Source organism: Canis lupus, chromosome 7 (assembly GCF_011100685.1).
Source record: "Canis lupus familiaris isolate Mischka breed German Shepherd chromosome 7, alternate assembly UU_Cfam_GSD_1.0, whole genome shotgun sequence".
Classification (NCBI taxonomy): Eukaryota; Metazoa; Chordata; class Mammalia; order Carnivora; family Canidae; genus Canis; species Canis lupus.
In genome coordinates, this window is record NC_049228.1 from 53,896,661 (window position 1) to 53,909,612 (window position 12,952).

Sequence of the window (12,952 nt, forward strand, 5' to 3'; positions counted from 1 at the left end):
AGAGATAGAGGCAGAGACATAAGCAGAGGGAGAAGCAGGGTCCCCGCAGGAGCCCGATGTGGGACTTGATGCCAGGACCCCAGGATCACGCCCTGGGCCAAAGGCAGACGCTCAACCGCTGAGCCACCCAGGCGTCCCTAAATTACTGTCTTCGTTGCCATTTTAACAGGTAAGCTAGTCATCACTTTTTCTTGGTAAAAATATTCTACAATCCCACTTTTGTCTGTCAAAAGGCAACAAGAGTCCTTAGCCTTTTGTATCAATCAATCCGAACACATTTAAATCCCCAAAGGCCTCCGACTTACTAATTCTACTGTATTGTTTTTTCTAAATTAGAAGTCCTATAATTATAATTCTTTAAAACACTAAATCAGAAAGAAACACCTATTCATGCAACATTTGAAAACAAAAGGCCTTACCTAGGCCAGATAGAACGTATAACCACCAAAATGAATATCTCCCCAGTGAGAATACAGCATCTGTTTTGACCTTTTTGTTATCAAAACTCATCATTAATTATCTTCCCTGGAACTACTAGCAGTTTGAGAAGAAAATAAACAAAGATAAAGCATAATAAGCAAAATATACCATTTTTGTCCAAGACTATACTAGTTAAATGAACAACTAACTTCTAAAGGAGTCAGCAGACATGATCTAAAATGAATATATCATTAAGTTAAGAAAAGATGCACAGACCCCAGTTTTGGCTGGTAAGGGCCTGAGAGATTATCCAACTCACAGGTTCCCAGCACAGGAGAAACCTAGCAGCGGGGCTGCGCAATGAGAACCCTCCGTAGGGCCTTCTACATGCCGGTTGCGCAGGTGTGTTCACTTGGTGACCATGCCTCCAGCTGCTCACTTATGCCTTGCACACTTTTCTGTACATGCGATCTACTTCGAGCAACAAAAGTTTACTCTCCCAGGGAGTCGCATGTGCAGGATGGCTGGGTACGCCCAGGGTGTCTGCATGTTCCACAGTCACGCCTCTCCATCCTGTCCATCACACAGATTGCCCTCCCCCAAGGAGCTCCCCATCTGGCCAAGGCCAGGCTCAAAGGGACCCGTAAGAAGCTGTTCCCTGTGGTGTGGGAAGCCTGACTCACGGCAGGGACCTGGAGTGACAGCTGGCCCACTCCCTCACCATCAGCTAATTCACAGTGGGGTGGTAACTATTTGTTCTCACCTCTCAAGGAACCCTACCAGACTAGGAATTCTGCCTCAAGGCTCTTACTCATGCTCTTAACATCCAACTGCCCCAGGTCAAAAAGTACCTGGCACACAAAGGTAATTTGGTAAGCGCCCCCAGGTTAATAGAAGAGAACCCCCAGGAGGTGCTGCTTCTGCCCACAGCCGCACAGCTGGTCCAGGGAGCAGAGCAGCACTGGGGACTCAAGACACACAGGCCTGGCTTGAATCTCAGCTCTCTACTCCTAGCAGAGAAACTAGGTTACTTTGTCATTTTCTGTCTCAGTTTCCTCATCTGCACAATAGGGATGGTACATACACAGAGGTAGGTAGTATTCCATGAGACCGTGCACTCACATCCCTCATGGTGTGATACAGAGTGTATGCCTATATGCCAAGTGATCAAAACTCGTTAGGTCTTTCTATCACAGGAGGATCATCCATTTTAAGATTACCTGCAGGAAACTACCAAGCATTTTAAAACATGAATGTGCACATAGGCACACAAATGCACTGAATTCTGCTTTACAGAACCCTAATAGAATCCACCAGTCACTCAGCTCTAGATGTGAAAAACAATGCCAAATATCTGAATATACTGCAGGGGTCTTTGGGCAAAAGACGCTGAGACTCAGTCTGGCTGGCTGCCAAGACAAGGAGTCAAGGGGTTCTATGGGATACCTTCTGGTTCTGTTTATTCTATAGGGGACCCCTCGGAAAGTTCTGTGAAGCCAATGCAACTTCAGTGCTGTGGCTTCTGGGGGTGGGAGGGGGTGGTGATACAGGAAGCCAACACTAGAGCATCAGGATTTCCTCCTACCAGACCAGGAACACTGGATGAAGACTATGGGGCTATTCCAGGGAAACATAAAAACATACTCTAGTTTCCAGCTTGAAAGGTCAACCTATATATATATATATGGTTTGAAATCCAAGAAAACCACTTCAAGGTCATAGGGCCACAGTTATGAGCCTTCTGTGGTTTCAGCAAAAGATTACTGTAATCTGAGATCATAATGAATAAAATATCATGATGCCAAAGAAGCCCTTCAAAAACTTTTAACTCAATCTACTGATTAAGAAGACCCAAATAATTTACAAAAGTGACTCCGATAAGCTGAATTCACAATACATCATTCTATCCCTCCATCTCCCAATCCAACCTGCTTTTATGGCCAGAGAGACTCCCCCAAACAGTGACTGTTAGCCATTCTGCACCAACTGCTCCCATTCCTCATTCCTGAAAACAGGTTACTACTAATTAAGTAGGGAGGGAAAGCACTGATACACTACTAATAGAGGGAGAACAAGAGTGCTGCCAAAGTTCACCAGCTTCCACATACAACCTCCCTCTCTTCCAAGGCAGGTGAACATCCTACAGAAATCTAAAGAATTTTCAAAAATCAATTTTGGTCTTTTTGGTATCAAGGGTTATCTCTTCCAAATATTTATCAACGTTGATCTTCAAAGAATAAATCATCTCCAAGCTTTGATATGAACCCTAAGCAAAAAAAAAAAGAAAAAGAAAAAGAAAAGAAAGAAAAAAGAAAAAGAAAGAAAAGAAAATGTGCTGGGAAGTTAATTCTTCAAGGTGCAATCTGTTTAAGTAGGAGGAAGGGCTCTCCTGGATAACTAAATGGTCAGCTTTCAACGGCCGGCGCCTTGCAACACACACTTTGCAAGATGCCTGTCCTCCTGCAAAGGGTTAAGAAAGAAGAAGAAGAAAAGAAGAAAAAAAGCCTCTATCGGGTGGACTGAGAAGCCATTCTTCCCGGGGGACCCTCCTTGCGGGCTGCGAGGCTCGGGCTTTGTGCGCGCGCCGCCCCTCCGCGCCCGCGCCCCTCCTCCCGCAGCGCCGGCCCCTCCGGGGTTCCCGGGGCCACCTGCTCCTCCCGCGGAGAAGGGACTGCTCGGAGCGCTGCCTCCGTGCGCCGCGGCGTCCCCGGCGCTGCCCGCGGGGGAGGCGGAGGAGGTGCCCCGGGAGGCGCGCTTTGTCGCGAGGGTCGCGCGGCCGCCCGCAGCGGCGCCGGAGGCCTGGGGGGCTTGGACCGGAGTCCTCGGGCGCCGGGTCCTTCCCGCGCCCGGCTCAGCGCGGGCCCAGGTGCCAGGGCCGAGCACCCGCAGGGCCGTCCGGGCCGCAGCCCGCCCACCCCCCGAGCTAACGGCGCGGCGCCCGGGAACCTTCTCCATCCCGCCGGCCGGCGCGGCACCTGCTCGGCCCCGCCCGCCCCGGCTCTGGGCCGCCCTCCTCTCACACCCGGGGGGTCCCGCGCCGGCCGGCGGGTGCCCCGGGCCCCTCTGCCTAACGGGGAGGCGGGAGGCGGGAGGCGGGAGGCGGGGAGGTCTGCCCTTGGGCGCCCGCCCCCGGGGGCCGCGCCTGCCCCAGCCCGCCCGCGGCGCGCCCCGCAGCCCCGGCTGCGTGCGGGGAGCCCGGCCCGGCCGTGGACCGTACCTTGTGCGGCGCCCGCAGCAGCCGGTGGACCCCGGCCAGCTGGGTGCCCAGAGCGAGGTCCTCGCGGAACGTGAACAGCGGAGGCCGGCTGGGCTCGGGGAAGTTGGTGCTGTTGAAGGGGTCGGTGTCGTCCAAGAACTGCACCCGGCAAGCCAGCGTGGCCATGATGCATCCCTGCCCTGGGGGCGCGGGCGCCGGGATCGGCGGGGCCGCGGGCCGGGACGCCGGGTCACGCCGCGAGCAGGGGAGGCCGCGGCCGCCGCTCGCTGGCTCGCTGGCTCGCGGGCTCGCAGGCTCCGGCGCGCCCCGCTGCAGCCCGGGCTCCGGCCGCGGGGGGCGGGGCGGGGGCGGGGCCGACCGGCCCCGTGTCCCCTCCTTCCCCGGCTCCTCCCCTCCTCCGTCCCCCAGCGCCAGTCCCCGCGGCCCGGACCCGCGGGACCCGCCGCCTGGAAAGGGAGAGGGCGGGCGGCTCGCGCGGCCTCCGCAGCCAGTCCTCGGGGGCGGGGCGGGGATCCCCGGGCGGCTGAGTCCCGCAGCGCGGGCGCCGCGTGGGCCGCGGGCTGCACGTGCGCGCCTGGCCGGGGGCGCACCCGCCGAGCGGCACCCCTGCGAGCTCCGGCCATCCCGGCTTCCCCATCTGGGAGAGGGCTTAACCCCTTGCACCTGAAGGCCGCGGCGCCGGGCCCCAGCTGCGCACCTGCAGGCGAGGGAGCCGGCCCCGGCAGCAAGCGGGGTGCTGGCAGCCACCGGAGCCCCGGCAAGTTACCGGGAGGTTTCCCTAGGGGAGAAGGAAGCTTGGAAGGAGGAGGGCGAGCCGGGCAACCCAGGCAGCTCCTCGCAGACAACCCCAGGGGGCGCTAGGGCAGATGTCCGGGGACTGCAAGGCCCTGCGCCAGGACCCCCAGCGCCGGGCGCCACACCGGGGCCACCTGGTGGGTGCTAGCTGGCCCTCGGTGTCCCCTCAGCCTACTGACCACTTAGGGCCCCGAAAAGCCCCAGCTGGACCCTGTGGGGCCGCGGACCGCTTCCAAAGAGGTCGCTGAATTGCGGAGGGGCGGCGAAGAGCGAGACCCAGCCGCCAGCGAAGGACGCGGGAGGGAGGGATGCCGCCCGCCGGCCTCCGCCTCGCGGGCACCCGGACTCCTCCCCGCCTCCGCCGCTCTCCTCGCTGCCCGAGGGCGACCCCCTCCGTTTCCGATAAGAATTCAGCGCCTTCGCGGTTCCGCATACCTCGCACAGGTGCCTGGGCTGATTAACACCCAGTCGCTCTGAACATCTGCGTCTGTCTACAAGGCGGCTCTCTAACATCTCTCTCCCTTTCTTCTGGTTTCAGGGAGTAAGAAACCCTTGTCCCATGCTTAGCCCCTTCACTGGCACCTTTATTGTTTTTTTAAAGGTTTTATTTTTAAGTAATCTCTACGTGGGAATGGAACCCACAGCCCCGAGATCAAGCGTCGCATGCTCCGTGGAATGAGCCAGCCAGGCGTGCCCTTCACCAGGCGGGCCCTTCTCCAGCACGTTTACCCTTCCCCCTCCACCGACTCCCCCTGTCACACACCCGACACTTATGCCTGGTCTTAAAGTAATGATGATCCATGAACAACACTTCTGCTCATTCCAGAAGAACTCCTAACTCTCCCGACATTTGCTCCTTAACTTTTTGAATGAGCAGGCCCTACGTCAACTTCACCAGACGCTCATGGCCAGAATACGAAACCCCCAAAACTCAACTCCATTGCCGGGGGGCTCCTACCCTTCCACTTTCATCTCCACCCCCCTCCCCACTGAGAGAGCTCTCCTGTCTTTCTGGCCACCTCATTTCTCATCATTGTCCCAGCATGAATTCCAGCCTATCATCTTGGGGCCTTCTGGCCACACCACTCCCTGGGCCTCACCTATCTGTCAGGTTCCAGGCTGGCTCACCCCTGCCCAATCTGCCAGTGCCTGCTGATGGCAGGACCACTCTCAGGGACCCATTTACCCACCCAACCCCCATCGATAGATTATTCAGTCCAGAAACTCATGTCTCCAGGACGAAGTCCTCCCCTCCCAGCACCACCTCCTCTCCATCTGTTACCTGTATCCTCCATCTCCCACATTTCAGGAGATGACCAAAACCTCATCTTCTCTCTCGCTCAGGGCCCTCCCTCCATCCTGACCCTGAATCCTTCCCTTCCCAATTGCCCTGGGACCAGGCTCTGTTACTGAAGCAGCCCTTCCTTCCTCCCCGGGCTCCTTCCCCCGAGAATCAGGGTTGGGTTCCTGGCACACAACCAGCGCAGTCGCACAGAGCCCTGCGCTTCGAAGTGCCCCATGCCGGCTTCACACTCTGCTGTTGCTGTCTTATGAGTCTTAGTAATTTAGCAAGAGGCCCCAAATCTTCATTGCACACTGGGCTCTACAAGTTAGGGAGCTGGTCCCAATGGGAAAAGAAACTCTCAAGTAGTTTCCATCCTAAAAGCTACACTTTTACGAAGCCTGCCACTCGCTGGCTTATCCCTTCATTTCCTGACCAGCCTCTGGAAGGGAGAACTATATTCACTTCTGGGCATCCTCACCACCTTTGTTCCACTGCCCGAGACACCTGATGGGCAAACCGCCCCCCTGCTGCTCTGAGATCATAAGTGCCATCCTAATTGCCTCGTCAGGGGACACCTCAACCCTGATGCCCACTTTCTTGGCAGCATCTGTCACCATGGACCACTCCTTTCCCGAACTCTCTTCCCTCAGCTGCCATAGTTTTATGGACTGTGGGCTCTCCTCCTTCCTCCTCCTTGGCAGCTACTTCCTGAGGCCCTCTGGACTCTGTTCTCCTCTTGAAAATGGGCATCACAGCTACAGTTACTGATAATTTATCACTATGTTCCCACAAAACTAAAAGCTGCTCTAACGCAGCAACCATACTGTATCCAACCATATTACTCCCCCCTCCCCCTGGCAGAGTGCCTGGCCCAGAAAGGGCACACGATAGATGTCTGATGAATGAGTGAGCACGAGAGTCGTCTTTGACTCCTAGGTCTTGCAGTTGGTCACTATGACCTGTCACTGAATCAGTCTCTAAAATATTTCTCAATTCTTTCCTCCTGTCTAGCTCTCACTTCCTATGCTAGTCTTCTAGTGGGTCTCCCTTCCTCAGGTGCCAATCCCAAATTTGATCTTCCACTGGCTTCCCCAGAACCACTGGTCACTCTAAAATGTGCATTTAATGTGTCACATGTTAGGGTAAAATCCTTACATGCTAACTCCCTTAGCATGACTCATGAGAACCTCCAAGATCTCCCCCAGTCTACAAACCAGGTTCATCTCTGGTCATTCCCTGCTTCATACCCTGTTTCAGGGCACACTGAATTTATTACCCTTGCCCAAACAAGCTGGGATTTTTCAAGATGAGCTTCTCAACCTGGAATGCTCTACCCTCTCTAGCTGGCCAGCTGAACCCTCTTCCTTCACCATTCATTTACAAGGTCCATTCTTCTGGAAAGCTGTCTCCAGCTTCACCCCGAATGAGGACTGTCTCTCCTTCCTCTGTGGTCTCAGACTACTTTTGGCATGTTCCTATTGTGGCACTTTTCGTACATGCTTACCTATGCTCTACTAAACTGTAAGATTTCCAGACCTGGAATTTGCCTTACTCAGTTTTAGTCTAAAACCTTCAAATAGTGACTGGCACTAAAGTAAAACCTTTGGAATTTTAATTACATAAGTTATTATTAATTCTTTTAAGGATTTTCCCCCAACCACTCCCTTGAAACTGCTTTTAGCAATAATTTTTTCTCCTGATTAATAGCCAATGTCTTTTCCTCAACTTATTTTTTGAAATCATTTTTTAGCAATATAATGCTTTCTTTTAATTTAAAAGGTCAAGAGTAATAAAAAGTTGTAATGAAAAAATCAGCTCCCTATTTTATAATCCCCATTTCCATCCCACCCTGCTTCTCAGAGGCACCCATTTCTTTTTCTTTAGAGGCACCCATTATAATGTAAGCACACTGGTATACGTTGAACTATGAATTTCAGATAATACTTTGGCTTTCTATCATGTTAAATGAGGATTTTAGCTTCATTACAGACAATTTCCCTTTCTCCATCTTCCCATTATAGTTCTATCATAATTTTAATTAAATTCCTATTCAGTGATTTTTTTTAAATGATGATTATGTCAATATCGATCACTTTGGTGCCAAGTAGTACACATGATTACATGACCTTTCTCGTACAACTTTTCGTTTTTCTGAAGTTAATATTTGCTTCAATATTTTTCTCTTGCTTATTTTTTTTCTTGAATAGCTGGTTAGGTCTTCTCATATCTTGTAACAGCTCTGAAAATGCCTCTTTCAATACTGTCAAATAATTTCTCAGTGCTGTATTTTCTCATAAGATATTCTTTTTTGGAGATATTCTTCTGGGTGTCCTCCATGCTCCTGCTCTCATTTGGAATGAGGTTCTCTGAGCCCTATCTTCCTGGAGATTTCCTTGGCTTCTCCCTCAGATAAAAGCCCCTGGTTCCATCACTTGTCTTATTGTTTCCTGACTTATATTCTCATTTTTGTCAATACATACCCTAGTGGTTTCCTGAAAAGATAAATTCTTAATAACTTTTATGTCTGAAGATATCGTCATTCTGTATCCTCACAGAATGTCTCGATGTGGTTGTTTTACTGGCAAGAATGGCCACAGTAATTCTTCCCATTCCTTTTATTCCCACCATTTGGCAATCTGACTTTTTCACTTCTTCCATAAAGAGGTGGGTACTATTTCCCCACTCCTTGAATGGGGATGCCTTTATGACTTGCTTGGACAAACAAAATATGTTTAGAAATGACTTCGTGTGCCTCCTGAAACCAGGCATCAAGAAGCTTCACCACTTCTGCTTTCTCCCTCTTAGAATGTTGACCTGAGACTACCATGTGAAGAAGCCAGGTCTAGCCTCAGAAAAAATGGTAAGAAAACTACTACTAAAGACTGGGAATATGGTTAGCTGTGTTAGGTAGCACTGAAACAATTGGCAAAACGACTACTCAACGGCCTACAGTAATTTGGGAGATAGAACATGTGTCTAATAAACTATGAACTTAGCTAAAGAGAACTCTAAATAGTATGTTGAAAGTATCTTTTAGGTGCTTCTAACTGCATATAATAAGATATTCTGTTTGCAAGCAGAATTTAGAGGACGTATAGAGAGGGCCTAAGACTTGCTGGGTTGTAAAATAAAATATCTCTCATCTCCAGTCTGCCCAGCTAGTAACTGACTTTGGTAAAGATCAATTTTAAAATGTCTTATCTTTTAATAAGACCCTTTGTTAAGATCTCAGAGAGATTTAAGGCAGTGCCTTGTAGATACTCTCATTTAAGCAAAAGGGCTTCTAAGATTCCTAAGGGTGTTATTCCATAGCAGCCTGACAGACAGGAAAAAGAATTATGGATCTAGTGTTTGGAACATGGAGTTAAGCCTAATAAGATTCATAGAAAATCCACAGAGCGTTTAACATAGGTGTGTTGATGAAATCACAGCAAATTTGGTCTAAAAAGGCACTCATTCAAAATAAAAAGAAATCTCTGGAACTCCAACCTGCAGTGGGTAAGAAGCAGGCTAAGAAAGCTGTTCAGCTGTAAACATGAAGCCATTGTTTTTTTATTTGTTTGCTGGGGTTTTGTTTTGTTGTGCTATGCTTTGTTTAGGAAAGGATCTATCAGAAGGTGGAGCTAAGAGCCAGAGAACAGTGAATTTGGGAACCATCATGGGGAGCAGAACCGGGCTCTGATCCCCAAGAGCAAGAGAAACAGGCAGCATGCACCTGTCTGGAGTTCAAAATTGCCATGGATCAGTGACTGCTGTGTGTCTCACAGTCCCTTTATTTTTGAATGACAGTGTCTATCCTGTCCCAGTCTCACCATTATAGATTAGGTGTCTAAGGGACAGAAAACTTGTCTGTTCAGGTCACAGGTCTCTGGATCAGAGAAGTGGTATCTGAGTAGTTACCTATGCCTCACCTTCCGATTCAAATAGCAATTCCCTCACCACCTTTCCAGCCTCCACTCCTGCCCAGTTCCAAACCCAATATCACACATTTGGGGGTTTCATTATGGTAGCACTTCATTCCTTGGTACCAATTTCTCTTTTATTTAGTCTCTGATTCATAACAAACCAGCTCAAAAGTAGTAGTGTAAAACAATATTTTATTTGTTCTTAGTTCTGTGGGTTAGCAATTTGGGCTGGGCTCAGCCGGGGTCACTCACACAGTTGCAGTCAGCTGGAAGCTTTACTGGGGCTGGTTGGACTAATAATAGCCTCTGTCTGAATCTAGTAATATGTGTGGGCTGTCAGTCTAGAGGACATCAGATGGTTCATCTCTCCTCCATGTGGCTTCTCACCCAGTAAGGTAGACCTGGCTTCTGCCCACGGGTGGTGTTAGCATGGCATTCTAAGAATTCAAAAGCAAAAGCTATAGGGTCTCTTGAGCCTTAAGAGCTTGTGCTATGTCCCTAATGAACGCCTAGATATCAGAAACTGTTGTGGTCCACTCTGCAACAATCTAACACACATGATCTATAATTCTAGGTTGAAAATGACTTTCACTCAGAATTTTGAGGCATTGCTGCATTGTTGACTTTGAGAAAATTATCAGTTTATGTAACCTTTTCTTTTCTCTATATCTGGAAGACTTGGAACCTTCTCACTTATACACTGAAGTTTCATAATGAGTCACCTTGATATGAGTTCTTCTCCATTCATTTTATTGACACTTCCTTGGTATTTTCCACCTAGAAATCTGGTTCTTTGTTTTGTGGGAATGTTCTTGTTTCATGTCTTTGATCACTTTCTCTCCATAGTTTTCTCTGTTTGCTCTTTCTAGAACTCCTATTATTTGGATGTTGGACCACTAAATGGATCCTCTAATTTTCTTAACTTTCCCACTTGTTAATCTCTTTATTTTGTTCCACATTTTGAGGGATTTCCCTAACTATATGTTCCTTCTCTTTTACTGAATTTTTAATTACGATGTTCATGTTTTTAATTTTCAGGAAATCTTTCTTGTTCTCTAATTTTCCTTTTTTTTAAGATTTTATTTATTTATTAATGAGAGACACAGAGAGAGAGGCAGAGACACGGGCAGAGGGAGAAGCAGGATCCATGCAGGGAACTTGAACTCGATCCCGTGACTCTGGGATCATGCCCTGACCTGAAGGCAGACACTCAACTGCTGAGCCAGCCAGGTGTCCCTCTAATTTTCCTTTTTAAAAGTATCATATTCTTGTTTGCAGGATTTCCCTGATACTATTTATTACATCTTCTTTAAAGTTTTATTTCATTGCATTGTTTATATGTTCTTTGAGGTGGATTTTTTTTCCCCTTCTTACTTTCAGTCTTTTTATTTTGTAACAGAGGTCATTCTCAAATTCTTGTGATCCTCATCTGCTTGTTCATATTAAAAACTGCCAGAATGTGAACTGGTGCAGCCACTCTGGAAAACTGTGTGGAGGTTCCTCAAAGAGTTAAAAATAGATCTGCCCTATGACCCAGCAATTGCACTGCTTGGGATTTACCCCAAAGATACAGATGCAGTGAAACGCCAGGACACCTGCACCCCGATGTTTATAGCAGCAATGTCCACAATAGCCAAACTGTGGAAGGAGCTTCGGTGTCCATCGAAAGATGAATGGATAAAGATGTGGTCTATGTATACAATGGAATATTACTCAGCCATTAGAAACAACAAATACCCACCATTTGCTTCGACGTGGATGGAACTGGAGGGTATTATGCTGAGTGAAATAAGTCAATAGGAGAAGGACAATCATTATATGGCCTCATTCATATGGGGAATATAAAAAATAGTGAAAGGGAATAAGGGGGAATGGATAAAAAATGAGTGGGAAACATCAGAAAGGGAGACAGAACATGAGAGACTCCTAACTCTGGGAAACAAACAAGGGGTGGTGGAAAGGGAGGTGGGCGGGGGGTGGGGGTGACTGGGTGACAGGCACTGAAGGGGCACTTGATAGGATGAGCACTGGGTGTTATGCTCTATGTTGGCAAATTGAACTCCAATTAAAAAAAAAAAGAAAAGTAAACATTAAAAAAATCAATAAATAAAAATTAAAAAATAAAACATAAATAAAAACTGCCTGGAAGCTCTAGAGTATAGAAAAGACACTTTGCTTGGTGGGCTCCACTGTAGACCAAGCTGGTAGGCAAATGGCTTTTCCCTTGAGTATCTTTGGGTATTCTCTGGGGTATTTTACTTTATCCAGAAAAGTTCTTACCAGTACTTCCCTTGGCCCAGAGCAAGAGAAGCCCCTGCCTTAGGCTCTGTGCTTTAGAGGGCCTCCCTCTACCCACCCCTCCCTAAAGGGCAAGTTCATGCCCACCTGGCTCTTCTCTCTCTAGATTGTTCTCCAGGCACCTGAGATCACAGAATTCCCTGCCCAAATGACACTGAATATATTTCTAAGGCCTGTGTGTGCTTTTTCCCTAGAGGCACCCCAAGGCCTGAGAAGAGGTTAAATAAAGGGTAGATGTTTGTTGTGGAGCATAGGCAAGGTTTAGCTGTATGGGATCAGGCATCCACACATCTGGGGTTCGTGGTGCAGGACTGAGAAGAAAAAGGGTATAGGCTCTGGCTGGCAACCAGCCAGCTCTCTTCATGTCATCCTAGTCCTGTGCAGAGTGCCAAGGAGTCAGAATACTAAATTCACGTCTAAGTCCTTCTAAGTTGTTATAAAGGTATTTTTGTCAAAGTTGGTAGAACATATCTTACTTAACGTTTTGTTTGATTTATGAATTTGCAATATTTAGACATATGGCATATGGGCACCCATATGAACTTCGCCCAAGGGCCCTACATATGTTGAAAATGGACCTGCATCTTTCTGCCTCCTCACCTCACTTTCTGGGGTGCGTGGGGGAAGGGGTGGGGTTACTTGCTCACTCTGCAGAGTTTCCCTTATTCTCCCCACTTCCCATTGCTGGACACACTGCTACTTTCTCTAAACCCTGAAGCTACTCTGGCTGATATTCTTCAGACTATGCCTGCTGCCTCCTTGGAATGAACAAGTTGCCATAAACACAAGAGGCTACACCAAGGAAAACAACGGAGTATAGTTTTCATGTGATACACCTGGGAGCCCAAGACTAGGGAACCTGAAATGGCTGGGCCAGCATGCTATTGAAATACTACAGTTATAAATTAGTACATTTCTGGGCGCCTGGGGGGCTCAGTTGGTTAAGTGTCTGCCTTCTGCTCAGGTCATGATCCTGGGGTCCTGGGATCCAGCTCCCAGACTCCCTGCTCAGCGGGGAATCTGCTTCTCCCT

The 12,952-nt window shown here is 48.8% G+C and overlaps 1 protein-coding gene across 9 annotated transcripts in view; it reads right to left on the bottom strand.

Annotated features, from left to right (window-relative positions):
* FHOD3 (formin homology 2 domain containing 3) overlaps positions 1–3,880 on the bottom strand; it is a 462,688-nt gene extending 458,808 nt beyond the window's left edge. For 6 of the 9 annotated variants that reach the window (XM_038543480.1, XM_038543479.1, XM_038543474.1 and 3 more), the window contains exon 1: positions 3,638–3,802. In XM_038543480.1, coding sequence (XP_038399408.1) covers positions 3,638–3,802 — 165 coding nt within the window. Of the gene's footprint in view, positions 1–3,637 lie in introns of all 9 variants that reach the window. The other 3 variants (XM_038543473.1, XM_038543482.1, XM_038543483.1) reach the window with 3 other exon arrangements.
* Positions 3,881–12,952: the final 9,072 nt, after the last annotated feature.